This window comes from Chinchilla lanigera, unplaced genomic scaffold (assembly GCF_000276665.1).
Source record: "Chinchilla lanigera isolate Chin_1 unplaced genomic scaffold, ChiLan1.0 scaffold00019, whole genome shotgun sequence".
NCBI classification, from domain to species: Eukaryota; Metazoa; Chordata; class Mammalia; order Rodentia; family Chinchillidae; genus Chinchilla; species Chinchilla lanigera.
In genome coordinates this window covers 14217384-14244584 of record NW_004955420.1, presented here as the reverse complement: position 1 = coordinate 14244584, position 27201 = coordinate 14217384, and the positions used below count along the sequence as shown (strand labels likewise).

The 27201-nt window shown below is 45.9% G+C and overlaps 1 protein-coding gene across 1 annotated transcript in view; it reads right to left on the bottom strand.

Annotated features, from left to right (window-relative positions):
* Nucleotides 1-295: 295 nt before the first annotated feature.
* Nucleotides 296-27201, bottom strand: part of Lsg1 (large 60S subunit nuclear export GTPase 1) — a 27860-nt gene continuing 954 nt past the window's right edge. Inside the window, exons 2-14 of the mRNA XM_005383186.2 lie at nt 25681-25807; nt 20676-20796; nt 20483-20569; nt 19893-19979; nt 14172-14232; nt 13060-13236; nt 10367-10777; nt 8867-8968; nt 8640-8783; nt 6515-6638; nt 3998-4077; nt 3242-3412; nt 296-792 (exon numbers count right to left, since the gene is read on the bottom strand). Of these exons, the coding sequence (XP_005383243.2) occupies nt 613-792; nt 3242-3412; nt 3998-4077; nt 6515-6638; nt 8640-8783; nt 8867-8968; nt 10367-10777; nt 13060-13236; nt 14172-14232; nt 19893-19979; nt 20483-20569; nt 20676-20796; nt 25681-25807 (1872 nt within the window). The 3' untranslated portion in view covers nt 296-612. The remainder of the gene's footprint in view (nt 793-3241; nt 3413-3997; nt 4078-6514; nt 6639-8639; nt 8784-8866; nt 8969-10366; nt 10778-13059; nt 13237-14171; nt 14233-19892; nt 19980-20482; nt 20570-20675; nt 20797-25680; nt 25808-27201) is intronic.

Below are 27201 nucleotides of genomic sequence, written 5' to 3'. Positions count from 1 at the left end.
GGCCACCTGTGATGGGGGGAGCCAGGAACGGCAGCCGGGCCCAGGTGCCAGAAATGAACGCTCTTGCCACTCTGCTGTGGTGCTGACGGCTTCCAGATGGAAGCTTCAGCTCCCCAGGGACTGAGAACAACTTGCAGCCAGTGGCCCCTGGTGAATCCGGCTGTGCAGAGGCAGGGCCTGCTAATCTAAACCACATCCTCAACAGAAGTCCCTCAACCCCAGAAGAGCTTTAGCAAAGAAGACTGAGGCGGGATATGGACTGTCCAGTCGGCACTCACCTACTCACACCAAGAGAGACAGCTCAGTGGCACTTTAATTTTAATCTCTTCAAACTCTCCTGATTCACAAACCAGTGTGCACAGTGCACCTGCACAAGTCACACACCCACCCCTCATCCCGAGCTCCGCCCTCCACAGGAGCTGGCTCCAGGCTCCCTGACTACTCTGGTCAGAGCTGGCGTCCCTGCAGCCCCATCCTGGTGCCCAGCCTGCGGGTGTGGCTGTGCTCCCCAAGGGCAGGCTGGCAGGTGCCTGCCCTGGGAGAGTCCTCGGCACAAGTAGCCACTTGTCCACCTGTACCATGCAGGCACCCTCTCTGTTGCTCCTGGCGGGGTCACATGTCCAGGTGCTTGTAGAGTCTGCGGCTTTTCTCCTTTTTGTTCCTGTTGCCATGTTTCTTCCAGGGCTTCCCTGCCATGTTCTCGGAGCTCACTGTGGTTGAAGTCACCCGGCCGCTGCCGGGCTGGTAACCCATCACGGCCTGGACCCCTCTGGTCAGCGCTCTCACGTTTTCCTGGAAAGCAGAGGAACCGTGGTGAGAGGGCAGCAGTGGGGTCTCCCTGAGGCACCCAACCTAGAAACTAAGGAAACTGTTTACTTAGTAAAAACTTAATCCATGTATCTGTTTTTTTCCGGTACCGGGAATCGAACTCAAGACCTCGTGTGTGCCAGGCAGGTGCTGTGCCACTGAGCTAAATCCCCAGTCCCGTAAAAACTTAATCCAATAGGATGGTAAGTGTAAAGCAACATCCCACCTTTGTATAACGGTAAAGTGCTCCAGAGGCTACAGGTTACATGTGAATTGTAATGAATGGGAAGCTGTTGGCTTTCACATACGTGGCCTTTGGAGAAGCGCTAAAGGATTCAAATTAAATGACCTGCACATCGGCTGCAGGCCTGAGAAAGAACCTGTAGTCCTTCTGCATACTGGATTCTTTCCCAATACTGGCACCACCGGGAATAATTCAAAAAAAGCCACAAATATCTAAGCTCATCTCAACTAAGCCAAGTAAAACAGGTGGTCTTGGCTAAGTCAAGTGTCCTTGAGGACGTCTGTGTCCTTGAGCCGCAGCCCCCGAGTGTGAAGTGGGGGTGGTAATGTCTGCTCATCTGCACACAGGCTCCATGCACAAGGCACACAGATACCGCAAAGAGAACCAGCACCCAGCCACTCCCTAGACAGGGCCGACTCTTACTCTTAGTACGACAATCTTTTTTTCTTTTTCATATGGCAATCATTTAAAAGCATTACTACTACTACTTTGCAGTACTCGGGATCAAACCCAGGGGCTCCTGCGTGCTACTTTACCACTTACCTACACCCACAGCCCGCTGAAAAGCATTTTTGAAGCATGTGAAGTACAATTCTGTGATTTCTGTTTGTTTTTTAATGCTGTGATTTAACTCTTGTGTACACAAATTTGTCTTTTGCAATGCTACCTCTGAACTCCAGCTGTCATGTAAGTAACTCAGCTTGTTAATACTGTAAGGTGCAAGAGACTTGCATGAAGCCTGTCTTTCTAATCATAAACCTGATGAGACCATGAATCCAAGGTATATAAAATTTCCTGGAACTCAACAACAATCAATATTTAGCCAGGCGTGGTGATACAGGCCTTCGATCCCATCCTGGACTACACAGCAAAACCCTGCTTTAGAAAAACAAAAAAAGAGGTGACACTGGAAGACACTGGCTCCAAGGAAAACACCTATGTACCTATGAGCACCTGGAAGAGGATCAGTGAAACAGAAATCAAAACCACGAGGCACCACTTCACACACATCTGGACGGCTGAAGGGAAAAAGTAGAAGAGTAGAAAGCACCGACAGCGTGTGCAGAGACCCGGAAGCTCCCGCACTGCTGGTGGGGATATTACCGGCGCAGCCCCGGCGGCTCCCCAGTGACCTCATACACAGAAGCCCCAGGGCTGGGCACACACGAGGAGGAACACACGCGATGGAAAAGCTCCACACAATCGCTCCCAGCAACGTCATTCCCAACAGCCAAAGAAGTCACGACCACCCCAACGTCCACCAACAGCTACGTGGACGAGCAAACCACAGTCCACCCACACAGAGGATTATGTGGAATGAAAAGGTCTGAGTGCGGCCACATGCCAATGCACGCTGACCCTGAGGACAAACGCCAAGGGAGAGGAGTCGAGAAGAGCACAGCGTCTGACCCTGTCCTCGGAGATGTCCAGGACAGGCAGAGCTGTACAGAGTGGACCGGGGCTGGCAGCAGCTCGACGGAGCGGAGCAGGCCGAGACTGCTAACAGTACAGTCTGAGGTTCCTTTTTGGAATGTTTCTCTTTTGGTCTTTTTGGGTTTTTTTGTCTTTTTGAGACAGAGTCTCGCTATACAGTTCAGGCAGGGCTTGGGCTCACTTTGTAGCCCAGGCTGGCCTTGAACTTGCAACAGTCTTCCTGCCTCAGCCTCCCTTGAGTGCTGGGATTACAGGTGTGTGCCACCATGTCTGACCTTTTTTTGGTCTTTTTGAGATAGGGTTTCACTATGTAGTTCAGGCTGGCCTTGAACTCCCAGCAATCCTCCTGCCTCAGCCTTCTGAGTGCTGGGATTACAGGCATGTGCCACCATGCCTGGCCTTAGGGTGTTTCTAAAAGGGACTGTACAACTCTGAAACATCATAAACTACTGGATTTTACACTTTATTTATTTTTTGTTTTTGCTTTTTGTCTTTTTGAGACAGGTTCTCACTATGCAGTTCAGGCTGGCCCTGAGTTCACTTTGTAGTCCAGGCTGGCCTTGAACTCACAATGATCCTCCTGCCTCAGCCTTCCGAGCGCTGGGATTACAAGCGTGCACCACTACGCCCAGCTGGATTTTACACTTTAAATGGTGTGGGTGAACTTCAGTTTTGTTTATGGTATGTGAACACCTCACTCTTTACTGTTAGAAAGAATGTGTTGGATCAGAAGTTAAAGAAAAACTTACAACTTACTTGATGGAAAAATGTTTTGTCAACTACATTTTCAATCTGTTTCTCTTTTTTGGTTCTGCTCGGCCGCATTATTTCAGCACTGTTCATGTTGTTCTCCAGGGTTCGCCGGTGCTGATACTGAAACATCACAGGGTCTATGCCAGGAGGAGGGTGGCAGTGCAGCAGTTTACCCTGCGGAGACAACAGGTGATAGTGATGACAGCGCATCACAGTACCAATGGGTTACTAAGAGGAGACAGCGAGCAGGTCGCATCCTCATGGGGCTTTCGGAGGGTGGGCCCAGCTGGGCTGACTTCCGGTGGCCTCACTCTCCACAGCCAGGCTCCCTTCCACGTTCGGGGACCTCACTGTCCCACAGCTTCACACCAGAGTGGGTTATTCTCCGCGCAGAACGTCAGCCTTGAGTATTACTGTAATCGGGGAAGTACAGGGAAAGGTGCGTGGACAGCGACACCACGAGGAAGACGGGTGCAACGGAAACAGGGAAAGGGAGACGGAAAACTGGAAGCAAGAACCAGCATTTCTCAGTGGTGACAGTGTTCAAGCAGCTTCACCGTTCCTGTCAAAATACGTCGTCAGCCCCTTGTGAAATTCCGTGCGGCTAACTCCCCTCGAGGGAGACTACAACCCCACTGTGGCTCCACCCCAACGAGGAGCGACCCCAGAACCTACAGCTCGGCAACGTAGCTGTGAAGGCAGCGTGCGGGCAGAGAAGACTCATTTCCTCAGGGCTGACACAGAGCAGGACGCACTCACCCTAACGTAGTCCTTCAGGATGTAGCGCGCAGAGCGGGGCTCGTCGGGCTGGCCGTGCGCCGTCATGAATCCTCGCATGGCTGCGGGAGAAACGAATTGTGCAAAACCCGAGCTGGCAGACAGCATCACACCGCGCGCACACCTGAGGCGGTGCACACTTGGCCCTTTCCACGGATGCACTAATTATGGGTGTTTACTTCTGTTTTTTAAAATGTTAACTCATTACCATTGTAGAATATCTGTTGTTTAGGGTTAAAGCGCGCTAACACAGAACAGACTGTACAGTTGTACCTGACATCTTAAAATCCACCCAGCACCACACTGTGAAAGACACGCAATGTCTCAATGTTCTTGTACTCCTGAACTGATTCATAGCGGCTACCCTAGAATATTACAGCAAAAAACCCAAATGCTGTAGAATGAGTTTTTTTTTTTTTTTTAAGCAGTGTATGGGATTGAATCCTAGGGCGCTCTACCACCAAGCTATATCCTTAACCCTTTTTAGTTTTTACTTAGAAACAAAATCTGACTAAGTTGCCCAGGCTGTGTCAAACTTGTGATCTTCCAGCCTCGGTCCCCTCAATAGCGGGGAACGCAGGCATGAGCTGCCATGCCTGCAAACAGGCTTTTTTTTTAGTGCTATCCTTGTATTTTTTTTTTTTTTCCAGTCTCCCAAACAGACCATAAAGATCACTTTAATATTAACTCAGTTAGTAGATAGTGGCAGAACACAGGGGTTAAGAATATGGGCTTTCACAGACAGGTGGGACTCAAAACTTAGCCCCCTTCTGTGTGCAGCCCTTTTCATTTTGGAAGAAAACATTTAAAATCCTAATTTACATCATATATAAAAATAAATTTAGGTAGATTACAAAATCTCAAACAACAAGTATTACAGGAAAAGTTTTGTCCTTTGGATATAGGGAAGGCCCCTTCAAGTAAAACACCAAACCCAGTCGAGCCCAAAAGAAAAAAAAAAAGTCTATTAAAAACATCAACTTGCTGGGCGTGGTGGCGCACACCTGTAATCCTAGCACTCAGGAGGCTGAGGCAGGAGGATCATTGCACGTTTGAGACCAGCCTGGGCTACAAAGTGAGCTCAAGGCCAGCCTGAACTGCATAGTGAGACCCTGTCTCAAAAAGACCAAAAAAAAAAAAAAAAAGAACGTCAACTTCTACAGGGCTAAAGAAACCATAAACAAACATTAGGAAAAACAGGCACAGCATGCAGAAGGAAGAACTCATGCACAGAAAAGGCAATCCCAAAGGAAATGCAGAAAACCAATGAACAAATGCAAATGTGCCCAGCTTCACTAGTACTTAGAAGAAATACAAAGTAAAACTAGAGCCATTTGTTTTAACATCTACTGCCAGAGACCCCACTGTGAACAGACCCGTAGACAGTAGCCTCAGAAAGGGTACATGTATGGTAGGTTTTACAAAGTGGCTCTCCCTTTTACCGATTTTACCAGGTTGCACTGGATGAAAAATAGTATTTAGGTTATTATTAAAAAGGTCCACTGTAGAAATCAGCATGGAGATTTCTCAAAAACTAGGACTAGAGGTTCCATTTGACCCAGCAAATCCCTTCCTTGGTATCTTCCCAAAAGAATTAAAAGCATCACATCACAGCAATATATTCATACCCGTGTTTATAGTGGCACAGTTTGTAATAGCCAAATCTTGGGAACAACCCAAATGCCCATCAACTGATGAATGGACAAAGATGTGGTTTTTCTATACAACAGAGTACTACTCTGCCATAAAGAAGGATATGCTGAAGACATTTCTAGGAAAATGGGTGCACCTTGAGACCATATATATATATATATTTTTTGGTCTTTTTGAGACAGGGTCTCACTGTGCAGTTCAGGCTGGCCTTGCGCTCACTTTGTAGCCCAGGCTGGTCTCAAACTCCAACAATCCTCTTGCCTCAGCCTCCTGAGTGCTGGGATTATTGGTGTGCACCACCATGCCTGGTGAGACCATATTCTTAAGTGAAATAAATCAGACACATATGTGTAAATACTGAATTATTTCTCTGGCCTGAGAAACCAAAGGTGTAAATAAGGACCAAAATGTATAACAGGTATTGTGAAATAGAAGGAAAATATTCAAGTGGGTACGGGAACAAGGGAGAGGGGAGGGGAAAAGGAAAGAAGGGAAAAGTTAAAAAAAGAGAGAGAGAAAAGGAAAATATGCTAACAAAACTTTTTGTAAATAGGGAGGGGAGGAGGGGTTGAAATAGGGAGGAAGAGGAGGGTAGGAAAATGGGGGAAAAAACTCCAAATGATACCATGTACAGGTATAAATTATTATGAAAGTGATCATTATGTATATCTAAAATGTACAAATAAAATCTAATTAAAAAAATAAAGGAGCTGGAGGTGTGGCTCAGGGGTAAAGCACATACTTACCCTGGATCAATTCTCAGAACCCTCTTGCCACAATTCAATTCACTATTTCTATTAACTATACTGTTCTTTTTTTGTTTGTGTTTTAAAATAAACAACTCACATCCATATGCCGTCAATAATTCTTCTGCGGTTGGAGGCCGGTGAGGATCTTCGTCTTCCCTGGGCTTTGTGAGGCTGATACCGTAGGTGGCTTCCAGGACGCGCCGGGGAATGTTCTGGCAAACGTGACCTGGTCAAGGTCGCACTGTCTGCAGCTGACCCATCCCTACGCACCGAATCAACACTCGCTCTCCTCCCCAGACAGGCTAGTTACTCGTTCATGGGAACCATCAGTTTCTTTTCCCTTTAAACTAAATTTTATCAATGGTCACTTCCAAATGAATTTTGTAAGTTCTCTTTCCCTTGTGAAGCAATGTTATGAATAAACTATGGATCTGTGAGATAACCAACGTAAGACATGGAACACAGGCGTCTTTGTTTCTAATGCCTAGGACTATGCAAGATGATGTTCCCTCTTGTCTCATCTCCCAGTTTACCTGTGCTTTCCTAAGCCACTCATGTTACCTGCCTTGCCCCATTACCCATGAGTGTCCCATGTCCCCTGGGCTGACACTGCCAGAGACAGGGCCCACTTGAGTTACGCCTGCATCCTCCACGGCACCTCACTGCCTGACAGTGAGCGCCTAGCACATGCCTGATGGCTGACTTACACAAAAAGCACAGATAACTTGTGTTCCCAAATTTAGCTGGGCAAGGTGGTGGCTGCCTATAATTCCAGCACTCGGGAGGCTGAGAAAGGAAGATTGCTGTGAGCTCTAGGCCAGCCTGAACATAATGAGACCATCTCAAAAATGCAAAACAAACAAACAAAAAATCCAAGAAAAAGAAAAAGAAAAAAACAGAGACAAAGAAAAGAAATTTAAACTTTTGGTAGGTGTGGTAGCATACACCTGTAATCCCAGTATTCTGTGAGGCTGAGGCAGGACTTCAAGTTGGAGTTCAGCCTGGGTAACTTAGCGATTTATTTATTTTGGTCTTTTTGAGACATGGTCTCCCTATGCAGTTCAGGCTGGCCTTGAGCTCACTTTGTAGCCCAGGCTAGTCTCAAATTTGCAATGATCCTCTTGCCTCAGCCTCCATAGTGCTGAGATTACAGGCATGTGCCACTATGCCCGGCTCAACTTCGTGATTTAGACATCTCATAATAAAAAACAAAAAGGGCTAGGGATATAGAAGCAGTGCATTCTTTTCAACAATTGCTTCATATCCCATTTTAATGATATATCATTTTATTTTTTTAGCCTGTATGAATCAATTCTTATACATTTTTAAAAAGGATTAATACTGTGTATGGAACCCAGGGCCTTTGCACTGAGCTATGTACCACCCCCCACCCCTTTTGATTTTTATTTTGAGACAGGGTCTTAAGTTCCCTAGGAAGGTCTTGAACTTATCCTCCTACCTCAGCCTCCCAAAGTGCTATAATTGCAAACAAGTGGCACCACGCCCAGCTTTACTCATTATTTCTTACAGAAAAAAAAGAACACTGGGGTTAAGGGATTTGCTAAGAACTGAGCAGGGAATGGAATTTTATACCCTCCTCACAAGCTAATAAGCTACAGTGCCGCCGTTTCACGAGTCCATCATTCATGGGCACCCACAGAACAAAAGAGACCGGGCTGCTGGCTGTTAGGCAGGGGCCCTTGGGGACCCTGCACAAATGTACCGCGAATACCCTGTGCAGCCGGGGCAGCACACAGCATCCTCTAGGTGGTGCACAAAGCAGGCTCACTCAGCACTGAGGCGGCAGAGCTCCTAGCTGTGGGCCTTAGGCAAACTATTTCAGTGTTACCTAGTGTCAAAAACATTCACAGCAAGTGGCCAATTAATGTTAGCTACAATGATTAATAGTCACCACACTTGCGAGGCAAGTAGTGCCTGTTTCAGAAAACAGGGGAAATGTCAGACAAGCAAGCACACCCCCCAAGGTCCTTCCGTCAAGTGGCGGGGTGAGCTGGGTGTGCAGCCCGGCCTCTGTCCACACTGACTCCAGAGCTGGGTTCTACCTTGGAAGTCCTGGGCCAGCTCACTGGGAAACCTGTGCAGGTTGCCAGTACTCTAGATCCTCTCACTTATGGGGTCAGACCTGAGTTCTCCACATGACACTGGACGGCACTGCTCCAAACCTCTGAAGCTCTCACGGCCCAGGACCCCAGGAAGGATATGAGTGACACGGGCGGGACGTGGTCTCGCATCTGGTCAATGGGCAGGATTCCACTGCACGTCATCTCTGCCTTGGTGGACACGAAGGACGGCATCACCAGGCCGGGGCAGTCACACAGGCAGAGGCCAGGCTCCACGTAGAGGGTCTGCAAGGGAAGGAAGGCGCTTGTGCTGGGTGCCTGGCCCCAGAGCAAAGCGGAGCAGTGGGGGGTGAGGCCCGCAGGGCTACCTGGAAATGCTTGGTGTGGCCAGGCGTGGCAGACACCGACACTTTCTTGTTGCCTAGGATGGTGTTGATGGTGGAACTCTTGCCAACGTTAGGGTAGCCCACCTAGAAGAGATGTGGGAGTCACAGCAGTCCCAGCAGTGTCCAGGGGCCCGGAGACAGTGCAAACCACAAGGCCAGCACATGCACTAGGGCTGTGCACCTTTCTTTGCTCTTGTGCATTTATCCAGGCCCATTTCCAGGGACAAATGGTTGATCTGCATGCTTCACAGGCTTTGCTATCCTACACGCAACTTTCCCTGCCTCACGGCACCTTCCAACCGGGAACGGGGTGAGCAGGGCGCAGGCGGACACGAATGACCGCCACAGTCCACTCATTTACAACTCGCGGGCCTGGCGTGCAGCAGGCCTGGCAGCTGTCTGGAGAATGAGTAAATGAGTCAGCCCCCCAGATTCCCACAGTAGGCACTCAGAAAGGGAGGGAGCCGCTCACTGCTGCCATGAATCTGTAGCGAAGCTGGGCTTTGCAGTGCACGTGAACACTGCAGCAACAGCAAAGAGGAGAAAGCCATAAAGCTGAGGGAAATGTGGTGCTTTCTCAATGCGCACCTAACAGGTAAGCCCTACTGCAGGATGGGGACTCATGCCCCACACGCCTGACTCCAGAGGCAGCTGCTACTGCACAAACACAAGGTGCAGCTTCCCCAGTCATTCAGAGGTGGCGGCTCAAGAACAACCGGCACACCATGGGTGACAGTGCACACCTGTAATCCCAGCACTCGGGAGGCTGAGGCAGGAGGCTCACCTTGAGTTTGAGAGCCGCCTGGGATACATAGTTCAAGGCCAGGTTGGACTGCATAGCGAGACCTTGTTTCAAAAAAAAGAATACCCAGCACGGATGAGCTGGACATGGGAAGAACTGAAGAGCAGGGAGTGTCTGCCCGGTGCGAGCCCGTCTCCGCTGCTCTCCTGAAGGAGACTCTACTGCCCGGTCTCGGACATCTCACACTTCCTTCGCTAAGCACAGGGGCACCTGGAGCCGTGGTGTGCCCTTGGGGAGTGGGCACCTCCACCACCACTTGTGGAGTGCAGGGTGCACGAGTGGGGAGGCGACCTCTTTTCCCGTTTATTGTGTCTCGCGTGTCTATGCAGCGAAGCGCCTGTCCCATTCGCTGGCCACAGCGCTGGGACTCTCCTGCTGGGCTTGTGGCATGTTCAGTCAGTCGGCAGGAGCATAGGCTGCTCACAGGAAGCTCTCACCCCACCTTGCTCTCCCGGGAACTCGCACGGCCCAGGGCTGAACTGAGGGAGGAGCTGGCAAGCAGGCTCAGGAAAGGGGTGGGACCGCACAGCCCTGAGCCGGGCTCCGCAGGCGCAGCCTCACCCCGAAGCCACGGCAACAAGAAGGCTGCACGTTCCTTAGGACAGCTGCCTGATTCTAGGGGCTCCTGTGCGGCTGCCAAAGGCAGGAGTGCTGACCCTCACTCGTGCAGCTGCTCTTACCAGGCCCACAGTGAGCTGCGCGGCCTTCACTCTCCGCCCCGTGTGCAGCTGCTTGAAGAGCTCCAGCAGCTCCTGCTTGGACACCAGGCGGCTGAGGTTTCGAGGCTGCCTCCTCCGCAGGGCTTCCCCACCCGCAGCCCCTGGGTCTGCCGGACTCTCCCTCCAGTCATGGTGGCACGCTTCCTCGCATGCTTCCTCCTCAGCGTCACTGCCTTCCTCAGAGCATGTGCGCCAGTCCTCCTCCTCCTCCTCCTCGTCCTCCCGGCAGTCCTCGTACTCGCTGTCGTCCTCGCTAGCAGCCTCACTGCAAGGGGGAGGGCCTGGCTGGCCGGGGGAAGCTGCATCCTCCTCGGAGCAGGAGTCTTCAGACTCTGCTGTGCTGGCTTCTCCAGCGTCACTGGTCCCTGGTTCCTGATGAAGTGAAAGAAACCAAAATCTCCCAAATTTGCAACTGCACTTTTCACACGATACTCAATGAGCTGGTTATGTAAGATGAACAGAGGCAAGGAGAGCCGCCTGGGGCCCGGGAAAGGCCAACACATGCAGCAGGTGGCAAAGCCTTCTGTGCTGGGCTGCACGCAAGAGTCGCAGGTCTTCAGCTATTTCAGATCTTCTGAACTTTATAGGGAATCACACAAACTGCTTTCCTCATTTAAAATGAATCTCAAAGCAAGGTGAAGTGTGACGTTCACTCTTTGGCAATATACTATTTTGCAATGGGCAGTACAGTAAAACAAAGTTTTTCCCATTTACAACAAAACACTTTAACATTCTCTGCACAAAACAAGGGCATAATTTGTCACGTAAGAGCCATTTTACATGTTTTGACGTGTTTAAGGAAATTGCTGCTCCCTGATTTGTGTGTGGCTGGGGATGGAACCCAGGGCTTTTTGTGAGCCAGCAAACAGTCTACCACTGAGCTACACCCCAGCCCAGCTATTCTCCTATCATGCCTTTAGTAAGTCAAAAAGCTCCATGACGCACAGACACAAGCAGCAAAATTCCACCCCAGGGTGAACTAGTTGGGATTTGAAAGGAAGACAGATCTTGTATCATTTCTAAATCACTGGGGGCTGGGTATTTAGCTCAGCGGCACAGCGCCTGCCTGGTAAGCGCCAGGTTGTGAGTTCGATTCCTGGTACTGGAAAAACAAAAAACGAAACAAAAACAAACAAACAAAACAAAAGAAAACAAAAAAAATCATTTAGGGTTACAGCGGTTAACAGTGACAAAAGGGGCACAGTGAACCTGTCCTATAGGCATCCTAAACATTAGGAAAGAAGAGATAAAAACAAAACACCAGGATTTCATCGTCACATCTGGCAATTTAAAAAGAAGCCTGGCTTACAAGAGAGCCATAAAATTGAAGGAATTTTCATGATGAATGAGCAATGAATGTGAAGAAGTCAGTGTGTGCTCATTGTAAACTTTTCCAAATCATTTTAAAAATCAAAGTTTTAAAAGAAGGAAAATATGGAAACAAAGCTTTTGTAAATAATGAGAGAAAGAGGGATTCAAGGGAGGGGAGGGGAATGGGGGAAAAAAAAGAAGTTATATCATGTACAGAGACAAATTCCCTATAACGAATGTGATCATTATATATACCTAAAATGTACCAATAAACTTAATTAAAAAAAAAAAAAAAGTCTTTTTAAAAAATATTTGCGCGATTTGGTGGCTCATAGGGTCACAGTGCCTGCAGCATCCCAGAGCTCTGAATGGGGATAAATGCACAGAACTAAGAACCAAGGGGGACAGTGATCACGGGAAGGCAGGGTCTCAACACCCACACAATGCACTCAGGTCGCCAGCGCTCAGGACGAGGCCCGAGTCACGCTCTGAGGGATCTGACAGCAGAAGATGTGGAGTCTGTCAAGAGGAAACCAAGGATGTGAAGTCATGTCCTCAGGGGACAGACCAGGGGCAATGACTTTCTGACCCCAGAGAGAAAAACAACTGACTTGTCCGGGCCACTGAAGCTTATCCAGTGAGATGCCAGGCCTAGCAGGGAGGGGACGGAGGGGACACAGCGACCTGCACACAGTGGAGCTCAAGGTGGCTGGCTTGAGCTCACCCCGGAAGGGCCAGACTCATGGGCGGCAGCCAGCTCAGCTCCCTCCAGACCTCAGACATTGATAAATGGAGAGAAAAGGGAAGCAGGGCAGGGGAAAAGCGGTACCAGACGTAGAGTTCTATTACTAATTTTTTTTCATACTTATATTATTGGAAAATAAAATAAGCCCCAAGTTGTTTTGGTAAAATTTGGGTTAAAGGGAAATAACATGGCGTATCTTAATTTAGGGGTGCTTAGTTTCTTTGTTTTCAAAACAAAGTCAAGAGATTTGGATCAAGCCCTGAGAAGTCATTACATCCTTCAGTTGTACCCTTTTGTTCTAACTTCTCTTAAAAGCAATTACAAGGTCATTATGAAACTTCCTAGAAAACTTCCTGCCTAAAATTAAAAAAAAAAAAAAAAAAAATTAATGCATCAGAGCCCAACACTAGGGATGTCAGACTGTTTGAAAACCACAAAGAACATAACTTTGTAACTGACCTTTCAGAGCATTTATGGAAAAAAACCAAAAAAGCAAACCTAGTAAATCACTTCCAAGAAAAAAAACAACACAAAAGAAACACGTTAATGTACACAAAACCCTCCCTCAAGATCACCCTGCCAAGGTCCCTGAGGTTACCTTAGAAGCCCCATTCAGCTGGGCGGTTCCGGCCAGAGCTGACCAGAAAATAACCTGCACGCCTTCCTTTTCAAAGTATGCAGCCCAGGCGCCACGCTGTTCAGCCGTCAGAAGGTCCGCCTTGTTAATCAGGATGACGTTCTCTTTACTGGGATCGATCTCTTTCACGTAACATTCCTGAAAGACAGAAAGGCCTTGCACACCAGGAAAAAAATTGGGCTAATAACATAATGAAGATCTCCAATAACAGGTGTTTCTCTCCCAGTTTTAAATCACTTTCTAATGTACAGATTTTAAATCTTGGCATATTCTACATAATCCTTTCAGTAAATTCTGAAAAAAGGTTTCACTGTTAAAATTTTGATACCAGTTTAAAAAAACCTCCCCAAACAAATAAACAACAACAAAAAAAACCCAACAAAAACCTGCTAGGTGTGGTGGTGCACACCTGTAATCCTAGCACTTAGGATGCTGAGGCAGGAAGATCACTGTGAATTTGAGGCCAACCTGGGCTTGTTCAAGGCCAGCCTGCATGACATAATGAGATCTTGTCTTAAAAAACAGCAAAAAACAAAACCTGAAAAAAAAAACCTGTACTATTATAACTACATGTAGTTTTCAAAAAGAAATATGATCACCTCATGTGTACAATGTTTTATTAATTCAAATTGTATAACATTTCATGCAACCCTTATACCTTAGTTACTACTTACGATGTTTTATAAACTTAGCTCACTTGTAAAATGCCACAAAGAGTAGTAAGTAGGGTGTGGGAAGAGAGAACTTAGATGAGGATTAAGACATGAGGTGATTAGACTAGGAGAATATGCTAAAATAAGTACAATGCTCTTTCAATTAGTGTCTTGAAAACTCAGAAAGTGGCAAAAGTGTCTTAATAAAGTGGCTTCTAAACTAGAAGGGAAACTCTTGAAGCACGTGTGCTTTCCTGCAGGTGCGAATGACCAGCTGAGAAGACATGTGTCTAAGCAGTGGCCCTGTGTATGCCCCGGCCTTGAGGTGAAGGGAGAGGAGGAAAGCAGAGCACCTGCCTGCAGGGATGTGCTGAGGCCCTGGCCTCTTCGCTGTTCCAAGTATTGGAAATCGGTACTTACCAAATCCTCACAGCGAAACAGGAGCGGGTTTCGAGCATCTACTATCTGGACCACAATATCACTGAAACACAAGCGAGATCATCCATCCAGTCTCCAAGGAGGGAAAGGGCACTGCCATGTACAGAAGGCAGAGCAGCAAACCCTCCCAGGTATCAAGCACCCACTGTACATCCACCCCTTCAGGCACAGGTGTTCTCTGTCTGTATGTGTGCAAACTGACCCTTACAGCAGTTATGTGACTGCACATGTCAGCTAAGAGTGATGGAGTCCAAAAAGGAATCCTGGCCTCCTAGATAGAGGTCCTGCTCTGCTGCTTGAATGCTACCTCGAGCAGCTCACGTGGTGTTCAATGCTAAACTGCCACTGGGACTTCCATGCCCTCCTGGACGGACGAAAGAGTACTGAAACCCTGTACTCTTAGGTGATGTCTACTGAAGATCCAGCTGCTCATCTGCACTTTTGTTCTGGCCTCCAAGAACAGTAATAAAGCTCCTGCTGCCAGCTGCCACCAAGAAGCCAATATCTCATTTGAACTCAGGACTGCCAGAGAAGACAGCTCACAGCTAGCCAACAATCACCCAATGGTTCCAAGAATGTATTTCATGGCAAAAATATAAAACCACCCACTACCAGCTCCAGCTGGCACACTGAAGCAGGAGTGAGTCCAACTTCTCCCATGGCATGAAGAGGTGACGATGGGAAAGCCCGGAGCTGACAGCCTGCCCCCGGCCTTCCTCACCCGCAGTACAGCATTCTTCTCCTTCACTTCAGTGGGACGCTCCTCCCTCCCTGCAGCCTCTGCAGCTGAGGAGACGCAATGAGGCCCACCGTGACCACTGCTGGACACACTCTGCAGAGTTGTCACCACCTCACAGCAGGCTTCTCAAATTCTAGGCTGGCCGGCAGCCTTTTCTCAGGTAACTCTGCAACTCTACTAGACACCAAGGGAGCAACACTGCCATTAAGGGGGCTTCTGACTACTTCAAGTGCATTTGCTTTCAGAAGAGTTAAACTCCTAGCACCATCTTGGGATTCAGAGAACTCAGACCTGGGAATTTCTGACAAATTGCTATTTTTTCTAATTACACTGGTCCCACTATTTCCTCCTTTAAGATATTATCTTGAAGGCTGGGCATGGTGGGGCACGCCTGTAATCCCAGCACTTGGGAGGCTGAGGTACAAGAATCACTGTGAGTTCAAGACCCAAGTTCAAGCTGCAAAGTGAGCTCAAGACCAACCTGAACTGATAGCAAGACCCTGCTTCAAAGACAAAAAAAAAAAAAAAAAAAAAAAACTATCTCAGTTTCAAATTGAATTAATGTGGATGATGAGCTAAAATCACAAGGCCCACAAACATGCAAAAGGGATAAACAACTTCAAAACACCAGCTAGAAAGGAAGGGGTGTCAGGCTGGCTTACTCTGTGCTGGACCCAGGTGCAAAGCACCAGAGGTGGGGCAGGAAGCACTCCTGGCCCAGTGCAAGTGGCTTATCTCACTGGAATACAGTGTTCTGCCCTCAGAGCCGGCAGTTTCCTGCATCCTGCCGCGTGTGCACAGCAAACACTGAGAGCTACTACTAGAATTAATGCGGCAGATGGCCCAGCCAGCCTGTGAGCAAACAGGAGACATCTGTGACAGAGAAGACAGCAGTAAATATTTCCTATTAAAGATGCGGCAGTTGTCACACTTATGAATAACATTTCTGTGTAATGCAGAACTGCAGTCCTTGAGGTGGACCTATTCCGTCACAGGGTGGGGCAGGTATCACCGAATAAACGTAACAGCAAGGGACAGTACAGTCCACTTGAGACTACAAGTGGCAATGGAGCAGCTCCCTGGGGAAAGAGCTGCTGAGCGAGGGGCGCCCAGTGCAAGCACCTTCCTGTTCAACACAAAGACCAAACTCACACAGCTCTCTTGGCTCCCTCTTGGGACCCACAAAAGAGAAAGGAAAGGATGAAACTCTTCAGAACAGAGAAAAAGAAAGAAGAGCAGCAACCAAGGAAGGAAAGACCTGGAGACACAAGCCTGCCTGTGTCTCAGAGTCCAGGAAGGTGTCTCTCAAAGCAAGGGCAAAATGTGGTCAGAGCCTGCCTGGTCCCTGGGTCCCTGGTCCCATGGCCACACTGGGCATTTCTTTTACCCAGCAACTACAACTCTGCACAGCCCCTTCCTCTACCCCAACAGCAGAGGGCAGTGTTTGCTAGAGAAGAAAGGGACTGGCCAGGCTCCAGAACTGGGGCTCTGGCCTAGAAGAGGTTGCGCAGGAGATTAAAGGCAGGCTACAATGCCTGCCCAGACCCCTTACACCATCCCACTTGGCTCCTTCCCAGGAGACCATTCTTTGTTTTAAGGAAAAGACCACTGCACACTGAGACCCCTCAGTTTTGGCTTGAAATCCACTTTTTCTGCAAAGAGAATAGCTATCCCTGCTCTTTTTCCAGGTTCTAGTCACAAGGAGTATTGTTTTCCATTCTTTTGACTTTCAGTCTATGAATTTCTTTTTGAAATAACTGTGTTTCTTGTATGTAGCATATTGTTGGATCCTGCTTCTTGGTCCATTCTACCAGTCTGTTTCTTTTGGTTTTTGGTTCTTGGTTTTTTTTGTTTATTTTTTTTCTGGAACCGGGAATTGAACTCACGACATTGTGCTTGCCAGGCAGGCGCTCTGCCACTGTGCTAAAAAGCCCCAGCCCCTGTTTCTTTTGATTATTGAATTGAGGCACAATTAATGCTGATGGTTATACTTCACATGCTCTGATTTAGCCTTGTCATGTTATTTTCATGTTGTTGGCTCTGTTTTTCCCCCTCTGTTTACTTGTTTGCCTTGCCTAGTGGACTCATTCTCTTCAGAGGTTCATGGAGTTGTAATCCTTATTATCTCTTTCGAGAATGTCCTTCAGAACATTTTGCAGTGCTGTTTTAGTGTTCATGAATTTCCTCAGGTGTTCTTTGTCATGGAAGTAACTTATTTCTCCATCAATTTTTTGGTTGTGGTTAATTTTTTTGAGATAAGGTCTCATTGTGTAGTTCAGGCTGGGGCCTTGACCCAGAAGAATGTGGGCAGGGGATTAAACTATGTAAGTAAGGCTGGTCTCAAACTCATGATGATCCTCCTACCTCAGCCTCCTGAGTTCTGAGATTACAGGTGTGCACCACCATACCTGGCATCTCTATCAATTTTGAAAGACAGTTTTGTGGGGTACATCAATCTGGGTTGGAGGTTGTTTTGTTTTAGGGTTTGAAATACTTCACTCCAAGCTCTTCTTGACTTGAGGGTTGTGTTAAGAAGCCTGCTATGATTCTGATGGGCTTTCCTTTACAAGTGATTTGCTTCTTTTCTGTAACAGCTTTTAATATTTTGTTTTTCTGTTGAGTTTCAGGAATCTTGACTATTATATACCTTGCTATAGATTTTTTTTTTTTTTGATCACAGCTAATGGGAGTTCTACATGCCTCACTTATTTATATGTAAAATTCTTTTTCCCTGCCAGGGAAGTTTTCTGCTAGGATGTCTGTGAATAAGTTTTTTTCTGTCATTTGTGCTATCTGCTGCTTTTTCACTGACTCCAATCAATCTTATGTTATTCTTCTCTACATCATTAGCAGCTGCTGGATTGAGCTGATTTTTTTTTTTTTTTGATTGAGTTTTTGTGATCCCTAGCTATTTTTAAAAAAACTTTCTTTTCATGATCATTAACTACAAACCTATCTTCTGTATGAGATCTTGTCCTCACATTGGTTTATTCTGTTGTGGATACTTTCAAAGGAATTTTTAATCTCTGAGATATCTGTTTGGATCTGTTATGGATTCCATTTCTTTGCTATGTTGGGCATTCATGGTTTTCATCATTTTCCTAAGCTCCTCTATTTCTTTTTTTTTATGTGTATCTGCTTTAGAGTCACTAAGCATGTTTTTTTCATTGTCGTCACCATCTCTGAAGTTATCTGAGAAATTATTTCTGATTTGATTTTTTCTAGAGCCTTGTTCATTTGCTTTGTTGTCACCACTTCAGAGCACAGGTGGGTGAATTTCAGACTGTCGTACCTCAACACCCTCTAGATTTGCCTTCGGTGAACTTGATGTCTGGGGCTGGATCCAGACATCCATGAGAATGTCTTTTCATTTTCTTTTTTCTTTAGTTTAATTCCTGGGTTGATGCTTATAAATTGCCTATGGTGGTCAGTTTTATTGCTAGTATTTAGAACTCTTAGGAAATGATTACTTCTCAGAGGTATCTTCAGGTATAGCTGGCTTTTGGATTTTCAGTCTGTTGAAAGATCCAACCTCTTGAATTTATTGGGGGGTGACAAACTGCTGCCTACTTGATCCAGCCCCTGGTTTCTGGCATTGGCCCACAGTATTTTCTATGATCCTTAGGTAATCTCAGTCTTGGTATACCAGGAGGAACAGCTGGTTAGAATAATTATATCACTTTGGCTAAAGTGGTACAATCAGCAGTAACAACAGCATCAAACACAGCCTAGAAAATGACAAACTGAGGTAACCATTAATTTACCACCTTAAACCTATGAAGTAGATTTGTGGTTATATAACAAAATGTAAAAACAAGCCAGACAACTGTATGCAGTAAATAAGCCCTCAATATGCCAATTCTACCCTCAGAGGAGACAATTTAAAAGGGGTTAGGAAAAAATAAATAAATAAATAAATAAATAAAAGGGGTTAGGGAGCCGGGTGTGGTCGCGCACACCTGTAATCCCAGCACTCGGGAGGCTGAGGCAGGAGGATCGTTGTGAGTTGAGAGACCAGCCTGGGCTACAAAGTGAGCTCAAGGTCAGCCTGAACTGCATAGTGAGAGCCTGTCTCAAAAAGAGAAATAAAAATAAAAAAAATAAAAGGGGTTAGGGTTTAAATAGGGAAATACAGAAGTGTAAGAGATTAGAAGCAAGGCTAGAGGACAAAATTTGGGAAACTGGTGCAGAAGACAGGATGGAAAGAGAGAAGGAAGAAACAAAAGGGAGAACAACAACAACCACAAAAAAGAGAAACTATGTTCACCTTCATTTAAAACAAGATCAAACAATGAAGAAACAAAAGAGAAAAAAGATGTGCACTTTAATGTTTGTCTCTGCTCACTGGTATACAATGTGTGGACCCAGAGTCAAGATCTGTCTGTACCCTATTTTATTTTGTACCAGGGATTGAACTCAGGACCTTACACTTGCTAGGCAGGCACCTGTGCCGCTGAGCTATATCCCTGGCTTGTCTATCTCCTATAGTGTTCATGCTGTCCACTGGCAAGAATCTACCTCTTTCCATGCCTCTATTTCCTATTATCACTGGAAACTCAATACATCTTTGCAGAAATAACTACAGAATTCACCTTATAGAAAACACTTACAATTCTCATATACTTGTCAATACACTCATCTAGTGAGAAAACTCACTTTTAAAAATTCTCAATAATCTTTTGTGTATTTTAATCCTCATCCTCTTAGATCTACAGCCCATGAGCATATATCAACATCCAAATCTAATACCACTACCACAGACTTTTCATTACACAAAAGAAAATGGTGCTAGGCATTGTGGTGTATGTCTGTAATTCCAACACTAAGAGGAGGCCGAGGCAGGAGGATCACCTTGATTTTGAGGCCAGCCTGGGCTACACAATAAGTTCAAGGTGAGCCTGGACTACATATTGAGACCCTGTCTCACAAACAAAAAACCAAAAAGCAGGAAAATGGTTACTCACCTTCTCTCAATGACCCTCCAGAACTGGCGCCAAAAGTCTAAATTTCGTTCAAATGGAGTCAATATCAACTTTTCTTCCTCTTCTAGCCTGGCTTTAGAATGAGAAGTTTGTATCTCTGCCAGATTATAATAGATAATTTTAAGCAGTACCAATACCCAAATTATTACATTAAAAAGTAAGTATGCAAGTACTGTCAAATTATATACTGCCTGCTAAGTCAATACAAAAATCAGTTATTCATACCACACCCCACCATGGTCACATTTTATCCTTAGCTGTCTCCTTCCAACTTCAGTCCAGAAGCTGGTATCTCATACAAAATCACACACCTCTCACACAACTCCTGCTGGAAGAATGGCAGGTGCCCAGTAGTCACAGAGGGAATGAGGAAGGAATGAACAGAATAAGCAGCTTGCCATCCTTGCAACGAAGACACACATGCCAGTGATGTCCTATCTGTGTGTGCACCTGCAAGCAGAACATGACCATTCCCCTCTTGGAGCACTTAAGACTTCCAGGGCAGACGGCAATGCAAGCGGCCAAGGTCCCAACTCAGGGCTCAAGGTGAACTTTCAGAGTTGGACACTCACCGGACGAGCTGGCGTCTCCATTTTAGGAAGTTATCTTTCTCTGCCTGTTTGAGCTCTTCTGGGCTAGTTTTTTTGTCCCAGACTGGTCTGAAATAATCACAGGGGAAAAAATTCCATGTATAAGTTACCAAAATAAAATATGGAATTTGGGATATGACAATGGCAGCTGAGAAAACGAAGCAGTTCAGTTCACCTCCTGGGTATGCTCAAGAACTGTCTGTTTTCTTCATGAAGCTTCTGAATTCTCTGGCTCTCCTCAAAAGACAGCAGTCCAGTTCTGGCCTCAGGGAGCACAAACTTAATATTTAGCTTCTCTGTTTACAGAAAAGAAAAAATACTATTACTTAAGAGGCAATATAAAATACAGAATGTTGGTCATCTTTATAAACTTGGAAAACTAACAACACAAGAGACTACAATAGAACTTAAGGCTTCATTTAGATCCCTCTAGAGCTTGAGAAATTATAGTTTCCAAATGAAATTTTCTACAAAGGGAGAGAAATTCAGAAATCTTCATTAAAATTTTCAAAAATTCACCATTTCTTGAAGTATTGATTTTATTAACCTTCCTATGGTAAATGCATTCCATGGAAGCAGTGGGGTTTAGCACAACCTATCTTCTCATTTTACATATGAAGAATAATTTTAAACCAGTGGGAATTGGTGAGGAGGAAAGATTTAGTGAACAGACTTGTTCCAGTTTGAACTAGAGAAGGGTGAGGCAGGAGACTGCAAGTTTGAACCCAGCCTGGCAACTCAGTAACTTAGTGAGACCTTGTGTCAAAATAAAAATAAAAAGAAGGTTCCCGGTACCGGAGAAAAACCAAAAAATAAAAAAAAAATAAAAAAAAAAAAATAAAAAGAAAATGAAAAAGAAGAGAGAAACAGAAGTGAAGTGTGTGCATGAACTAGACAGACCTCTGCTCTAGGCTTTACCCCAGCTGCTCTGGGTCTTCCCTATTTTATGATGCACAGCCACACCACAGCCCCGGGCACAGTGGGGCTCCGCTGGGAAAGCACTGGAGAAGCCGCTGAGGATCCTGAATGCTGCCTACAGAGCTAATGTCTTGGCACTGTGCCTCTTCCCTTTGAGGTGTAAGACCACAACCTGTGACCTCATCAGCCACAATGCCCAGGAACCCACTGCCCATAATCTGGGTCACTGTCAACCCAGCCACACTTCTCACCCATGCTGTCCTCAACAACAGCACCTCCCGTATTTGCTCTTCCTTCCAGTGGTGACCCTCCACCTGCCCCTCCCATGGCTCCGCCCACTTCCGTGAACACTTGGCCCCTTGACCTCAGGCCCCAGGCCCTTGTCCACCCTGTGGCTTCTCTTTTCTCCCTGTTCAGCTGAAACTGCATGGACATCCCTTCAACCACTCTTGAATCAAACCATCTAACTCCTCACTCACTACTCCACACCCCAAACCCCAACTACCCATCTCTTCTCATGCCCCCAGTAGCTGTGGGCCATGCTGCAGGACAGGACACGACAACACACTTCGCCACTGTGAATGCAGAGGCCCTTGGCACTGCCCATGGGAGGACATGTGCCTTCCCCGTTTTGGGCTCTCCCTGTGTCCTGCAGGGCTGCATTCTTGGGCAGCCCCATCCTTTCCAAAGAGCACCCTGCCCCATCTCCTGTGGCGTGAGCAGGGTCCCGGGGCAACAGGCTCTCAGCTCTTAGTTATGCAACCATGACTAGGATGCGGTTTATATTTTCATCACTCTAGAGAGAAACTTTTATCCATCAGCAGCTCCTTTCTACTCCCCTAGCTTGAGTTCAAGCTATTGGATCTAATAAGCTGACTATGGACTCTTCCTACAAACGGATCCTTTGTGTGGCTTTTTTTTGGTACGGGAATGAAACTCAGGACCTTGTGCTTGCCAGGCAGCCGCTGTGCTGGTGAGCTATATCCCCAGCCCCCTTAGTGTTTTCTTATGTCTGGTTTCTTTCACTGAACATGTTTTTTAATTTTTTTTATTTTTCATTTTTTATTTTTTGGTTTTGTTCTGGTACCAGGAATCGAACTTACAACCTCATGCTTGCCAGGCAGGCACTGTGCTGCTGAGCTAAATCCCCAGCCTCAACTGAACATGTTTTCAAGGCTCATACATGTTGTAGCATACATCAGAACTTTCTTCCTTTTAATGGCCAAATAATATCCCATCTTATAGATGTACCCCTTCGTGTTTACTGCAAATAATGTGGCTATGAATATTCACATACAGGTCTTTGAGGGGACCTGTTTTCATCAACTGCAGTGTACATGGGACTAGAACTGCTGGGTATTTGCAAGTCCACGTCTAGCCTTCCGAGGAACTCCAAATCCAAACGCCTTTGGAAGCCACTGCTCAAAATGTCTGAGTTCCAATTTCTCTACAACCTCACCAACCTCCATTTAGGCTTTTCCCTCAGGTGGAAAGGGCTCTTCTCTGAAGCCCAGGGGCTCCTTCTGGACTCTCTCCCTACTCTTCTCCCTACTCTTCTCCCTACTCTCCTCCACCGCCTCAAGTCTGGTTTATTCCAGATCCCTCGCTCTCCTTCCCACACTTTCTCCATTTTTCTGCTACTTCTACTGCGATTGGGACTTGCCTTTCTTGGTGATGAACAAGTCTCTTCATTTACCTTTCTTCCTTTCACTTATCAATGATTTTTTAGAAGAAGAAATTTGGTACAGCTACTATAAGAACAGTCTGGAGGGCTCTCAAAATGTTAAGAACAGAATGATGATATGAAAAGCAACTCTACTTCCGGGTAATATGCAAAAGAAGTAAGACTGAAATCAGTATCTTGAAGAGATACTCACAATAGCCAAAATAGGGGATGAGCCTGTACTATCCATGGATGAGTAAAGAAAATGTGATATTCAGCCAGGCTAATCCCAGCACTCAGGAGGCTGAGGCAGGAGGATCATTTTGAGTTCAAGGACAGTTTGAACTATGTAGCAAGACCTGGCTTAAAAAAAAAAAAGTCACTTAGGCATGAACTTTAGTTCAAGAGGATGTATGAAGGTTATATGCAAATATTTTGCCATTTTAGATACGAAAGCTGAGCTTCTGCAGATTTTGGGATTCACGGGGGTGCTTTGGGACCAAGCCCCACAGATATGGAGGGACAGCTGTGTATGTACACAAAATGATATTAAAGGAGAAGAAAACCTTGACCGTGTGACCACCTGGGCAAACGAGAGGGCATTCTGCTGAGTGAAACAAGCCAGCACAGAAAGATACAGTGCATGGTCTTATAAATATGTGGGACATGCAAAGCTCAGCTCATAGAAGCAGAGAGAGAATGGTGGTTATCAAAAGTATAGATGGAGGCAGCAGGAGGATGCTGGTCAACTGTCTGAAGATTCAACCAGGTAGGGTAAGTTCTGGAGATCTAAGGGATGGCTGCTATAATTACAATCACTGGATTGAATACTAAGAGTCTGTTAAGAGAGCAGGTGTTTTGTGCAGGGCTAGGTATGAAACTCAGGGCTAGGCAAGCACTCTACCAGTACATCCTCAGTCTTAGAAGAGGAGACACTGGGCCGGGGATATAGCTCATCAGCACAATGCTTGCCTGGCAAGCCTAAGGTTGTTAAGTTCAATTCCTGCTACCAAAAAAAAAAAAAAATTACTTTAAAAAAAAAAAAAAAAAACAAGAGGAGACATTAAATACCTCACCACACACACGCAACACTGAATGAGGTGATGGATCTGTTAATTAGCTTGATCGTGGTGATCCTTTCACAACACATACATATAACAAAACATCATGCATACACTACAACTATAGAAAGCTAGAGGTGAGGATAAACAAAACACCCAGTAGAAAGTGAAATCTCAAACTATGGTGTTAGCTTACTTAAAGGCCCTGCACTCTCTCCCTTAGACTTTATTCTCCTTCGGATCGATCCCAGGCCCCTCCTCAGTGTGTGTTTATCACAGCTGGTCTGCTGACACCAACAATGCCCAACATCTCACACTGCTGCTTCACACCTGGCCGAAGTGCTCTGCAGTGGCCTGTGTATTTCTCTTCTCCTATCAGCTCCTCATGGAGCTCTCAGCTTCAGACCTCGGGGTGTAGCTCAGCAGCGGTGCTTGCCCAGCATGCAGGGGGCTCTGGGTTCCATTGCCAGCACTGAAATCAAAGACTCAGCCCCAGGGAAGGCTTTCTGGGCCTGACTTCCATCTTCTTTCAGATGGAAAGGGTTCCTGACCCCATCTTTCATGACCAATTGTCTTCAAAAGACCTCACAGCAAAATCTGTAGAAAAGACCTTATAATTTTTTTCTTTTCTGTTTTTTGAGATAGTGTCTCTTCATATGTAGTACAGGCTGGCCTTGAACTCACTTATGTAGCTAAGGCTCGCCTCAAACTCACAGTGATCCTCTTGCCTCAACCTCCCAAGGGCTGGGATTATAGACATGTGCCACCACGCCCAATAGCTTACAATTAAACATGATACTATTACAGTGGCTAGTATGATGGCTGAGAGTAGCTGGTGTTCATAAAAGTATTTTGGAAAAAATCAGTAAATGATTTGCTAAACATAACATTTATAATAAAGGAGTAGAAATAATAGTTTATAATACCATCCCTGACAGGTTATTTTTCTAAGAGATTAGGCCACATTAAAAAAAAAAAAAAAGGAAAGCAGTGACTAACATTATATGCACAGAAGAATTTGTGATGCTGATTGGTGCTTTAAAAATATAGTCACAGCTGGGCATGGTGGTGAATGCTTGTAATTCCAGCACTAGGGAGGATGAGGCAGGAAAATCACTGTAAATTCCGAGGCCAGCCTGAGCTACACAGCAAGAACATGTCTCAAAACAACAAAATATATAGATACAGATAAAGACAAATTCAAATTTCCTAACAAAGGCAAAGATAGAACCTTGCTTTTAATAATGAAGCAATAATAAAGACTCTCTAGAAAATACTGGTATTGTATTTCTTGACCTGGAGAGGAAGAAGTAAAACTTAAAGCGTTCCCTACAGCTGACTAAAAACCTACGGCACGTGTGGCACCTCACAGCTTACACTCTCCTGGACTTTCCCACACTGCTCTTGGGCAACCTGCCTTTGAGGCACGGAGAGCCTGTCCGTGCCCTTGGCAGGGTCCTCAAACACTTCCCAGTATCTACACCTTGGCAGCACGAGGTGACGGGAGCAGTGCCACACACCAGCATCAAGCGACTCACCAGCCACGAACTCTGTTCCTGCAAGCTCTGCAGTTGCGAGAAAGTCATCGAGGGAGCTCTGCTCAGTCACTGACTGAAGATTGAGACGGCCCCAGTCATAGCCGTCACTGAGGTCACTTGTGTGCAACTATGAATGAAAAGCACAAAAGGAAAGCTGCTATCTTCGTCCTGATGCCCAAGAGGCTCTGACCTCCTCCGCAAACTATCCTGTGGTCTTGAGGGTGGTTTAGCCTCTTCACAATCTCATACTAACAGTTAGCATTTCAGTGAGCACTTCCACACTTCGGGAGAGACACTTCCCCTCCACCATTTAGTTTCCAAAAGTAGTTCATTTTCTTGTATCTCCATTTACTGATTAGGAAGCGGACTTCAATAGGTACAATAACTTGTCCAGAGTTGCAACGAAGTGACAGTCATAGAACTTCAACCAGCTTGACCTTCCCAGCCAGTTAAGTCAAAATTCTTTGCACAGAGCTCACAATAAGAAACATATTTTATATAAGTGACTCAAAAGTGCATGATAATGCTGGGGGTATAGCTCAGCGGCATAAGTGCTTGCCTGGCAAACCTGAGGTCATGAGTTCGATTCCCAGTCCCCCCCAAAAAAGCAAAAAAAACAAAAACAAACAAAAAAAAGAGTGATCCCAGTGGGTAAGTACCAGTCATTATAGTAAAATGGAAACAAAAGAATCTTGAGATGAGTTACCTTAGTGCATATAACACCCTAGAATCTTCTTACTAGAGTAAAAAATAGTTGCAACTAACTAAACTGATTCACAACACAACCTAGAGTTTGACAAACACCATTCTAAATTATACACTTAGTACAGATACAAAGAAATTTTTTGAAAAATTTAAGGGCCAAAAGCTTAGGTGGTCTGTCGAGTCACAGATTCAGCAAAAGTCAGAGTAAGAATCTTTAGAATTCACATTCAATTTCCCCACTATTTTTCAAAGGCTACATTAACAGCAAGTTGCTTCAAAATCACTGAAAATTAATAGGAAGCTAACATCCAGAATAATTTAGATCCGATGAGCACTGCTAAGCACTGTGGGCTGCTCACACTGCAGACTACGCCTAGGGCTGTGTGACAGCGGCCCGTGAAGTGTCAAGTGAGCACCAGGGACCTGAAGAACTTTAGCACATCTTAGAAACTCAGAATGTTCTCAAATACTGCGGGGAATAAACGGTAAAAACGAAGACTGGAGTGTTGTTAAACACAAGTCAAACCATTCACTTTTTCAGGGTCCCACTCTGATCCTCCTGAGGCTGTAAGAGGTCTTGCCACATCTGGTAAACGAACGATTCGTCTTCTAGCTAAACTGCTTATGAGGAAAAGACCAAAGGGAAGCGGGAACCTGAGTTAGTTTGTACTTCTGGTGCCAACCAAAAATTTCTGGAGGATCAGCTGTTGGAACAAATCATTCTCTTTTCCTGAGACCAGATCTCGCTATGTGGTGGAGGCAGACCTTGAACTCACGATCCTCCTGCCAGTCTCCGGAGTGCTCTAATCACAGGCG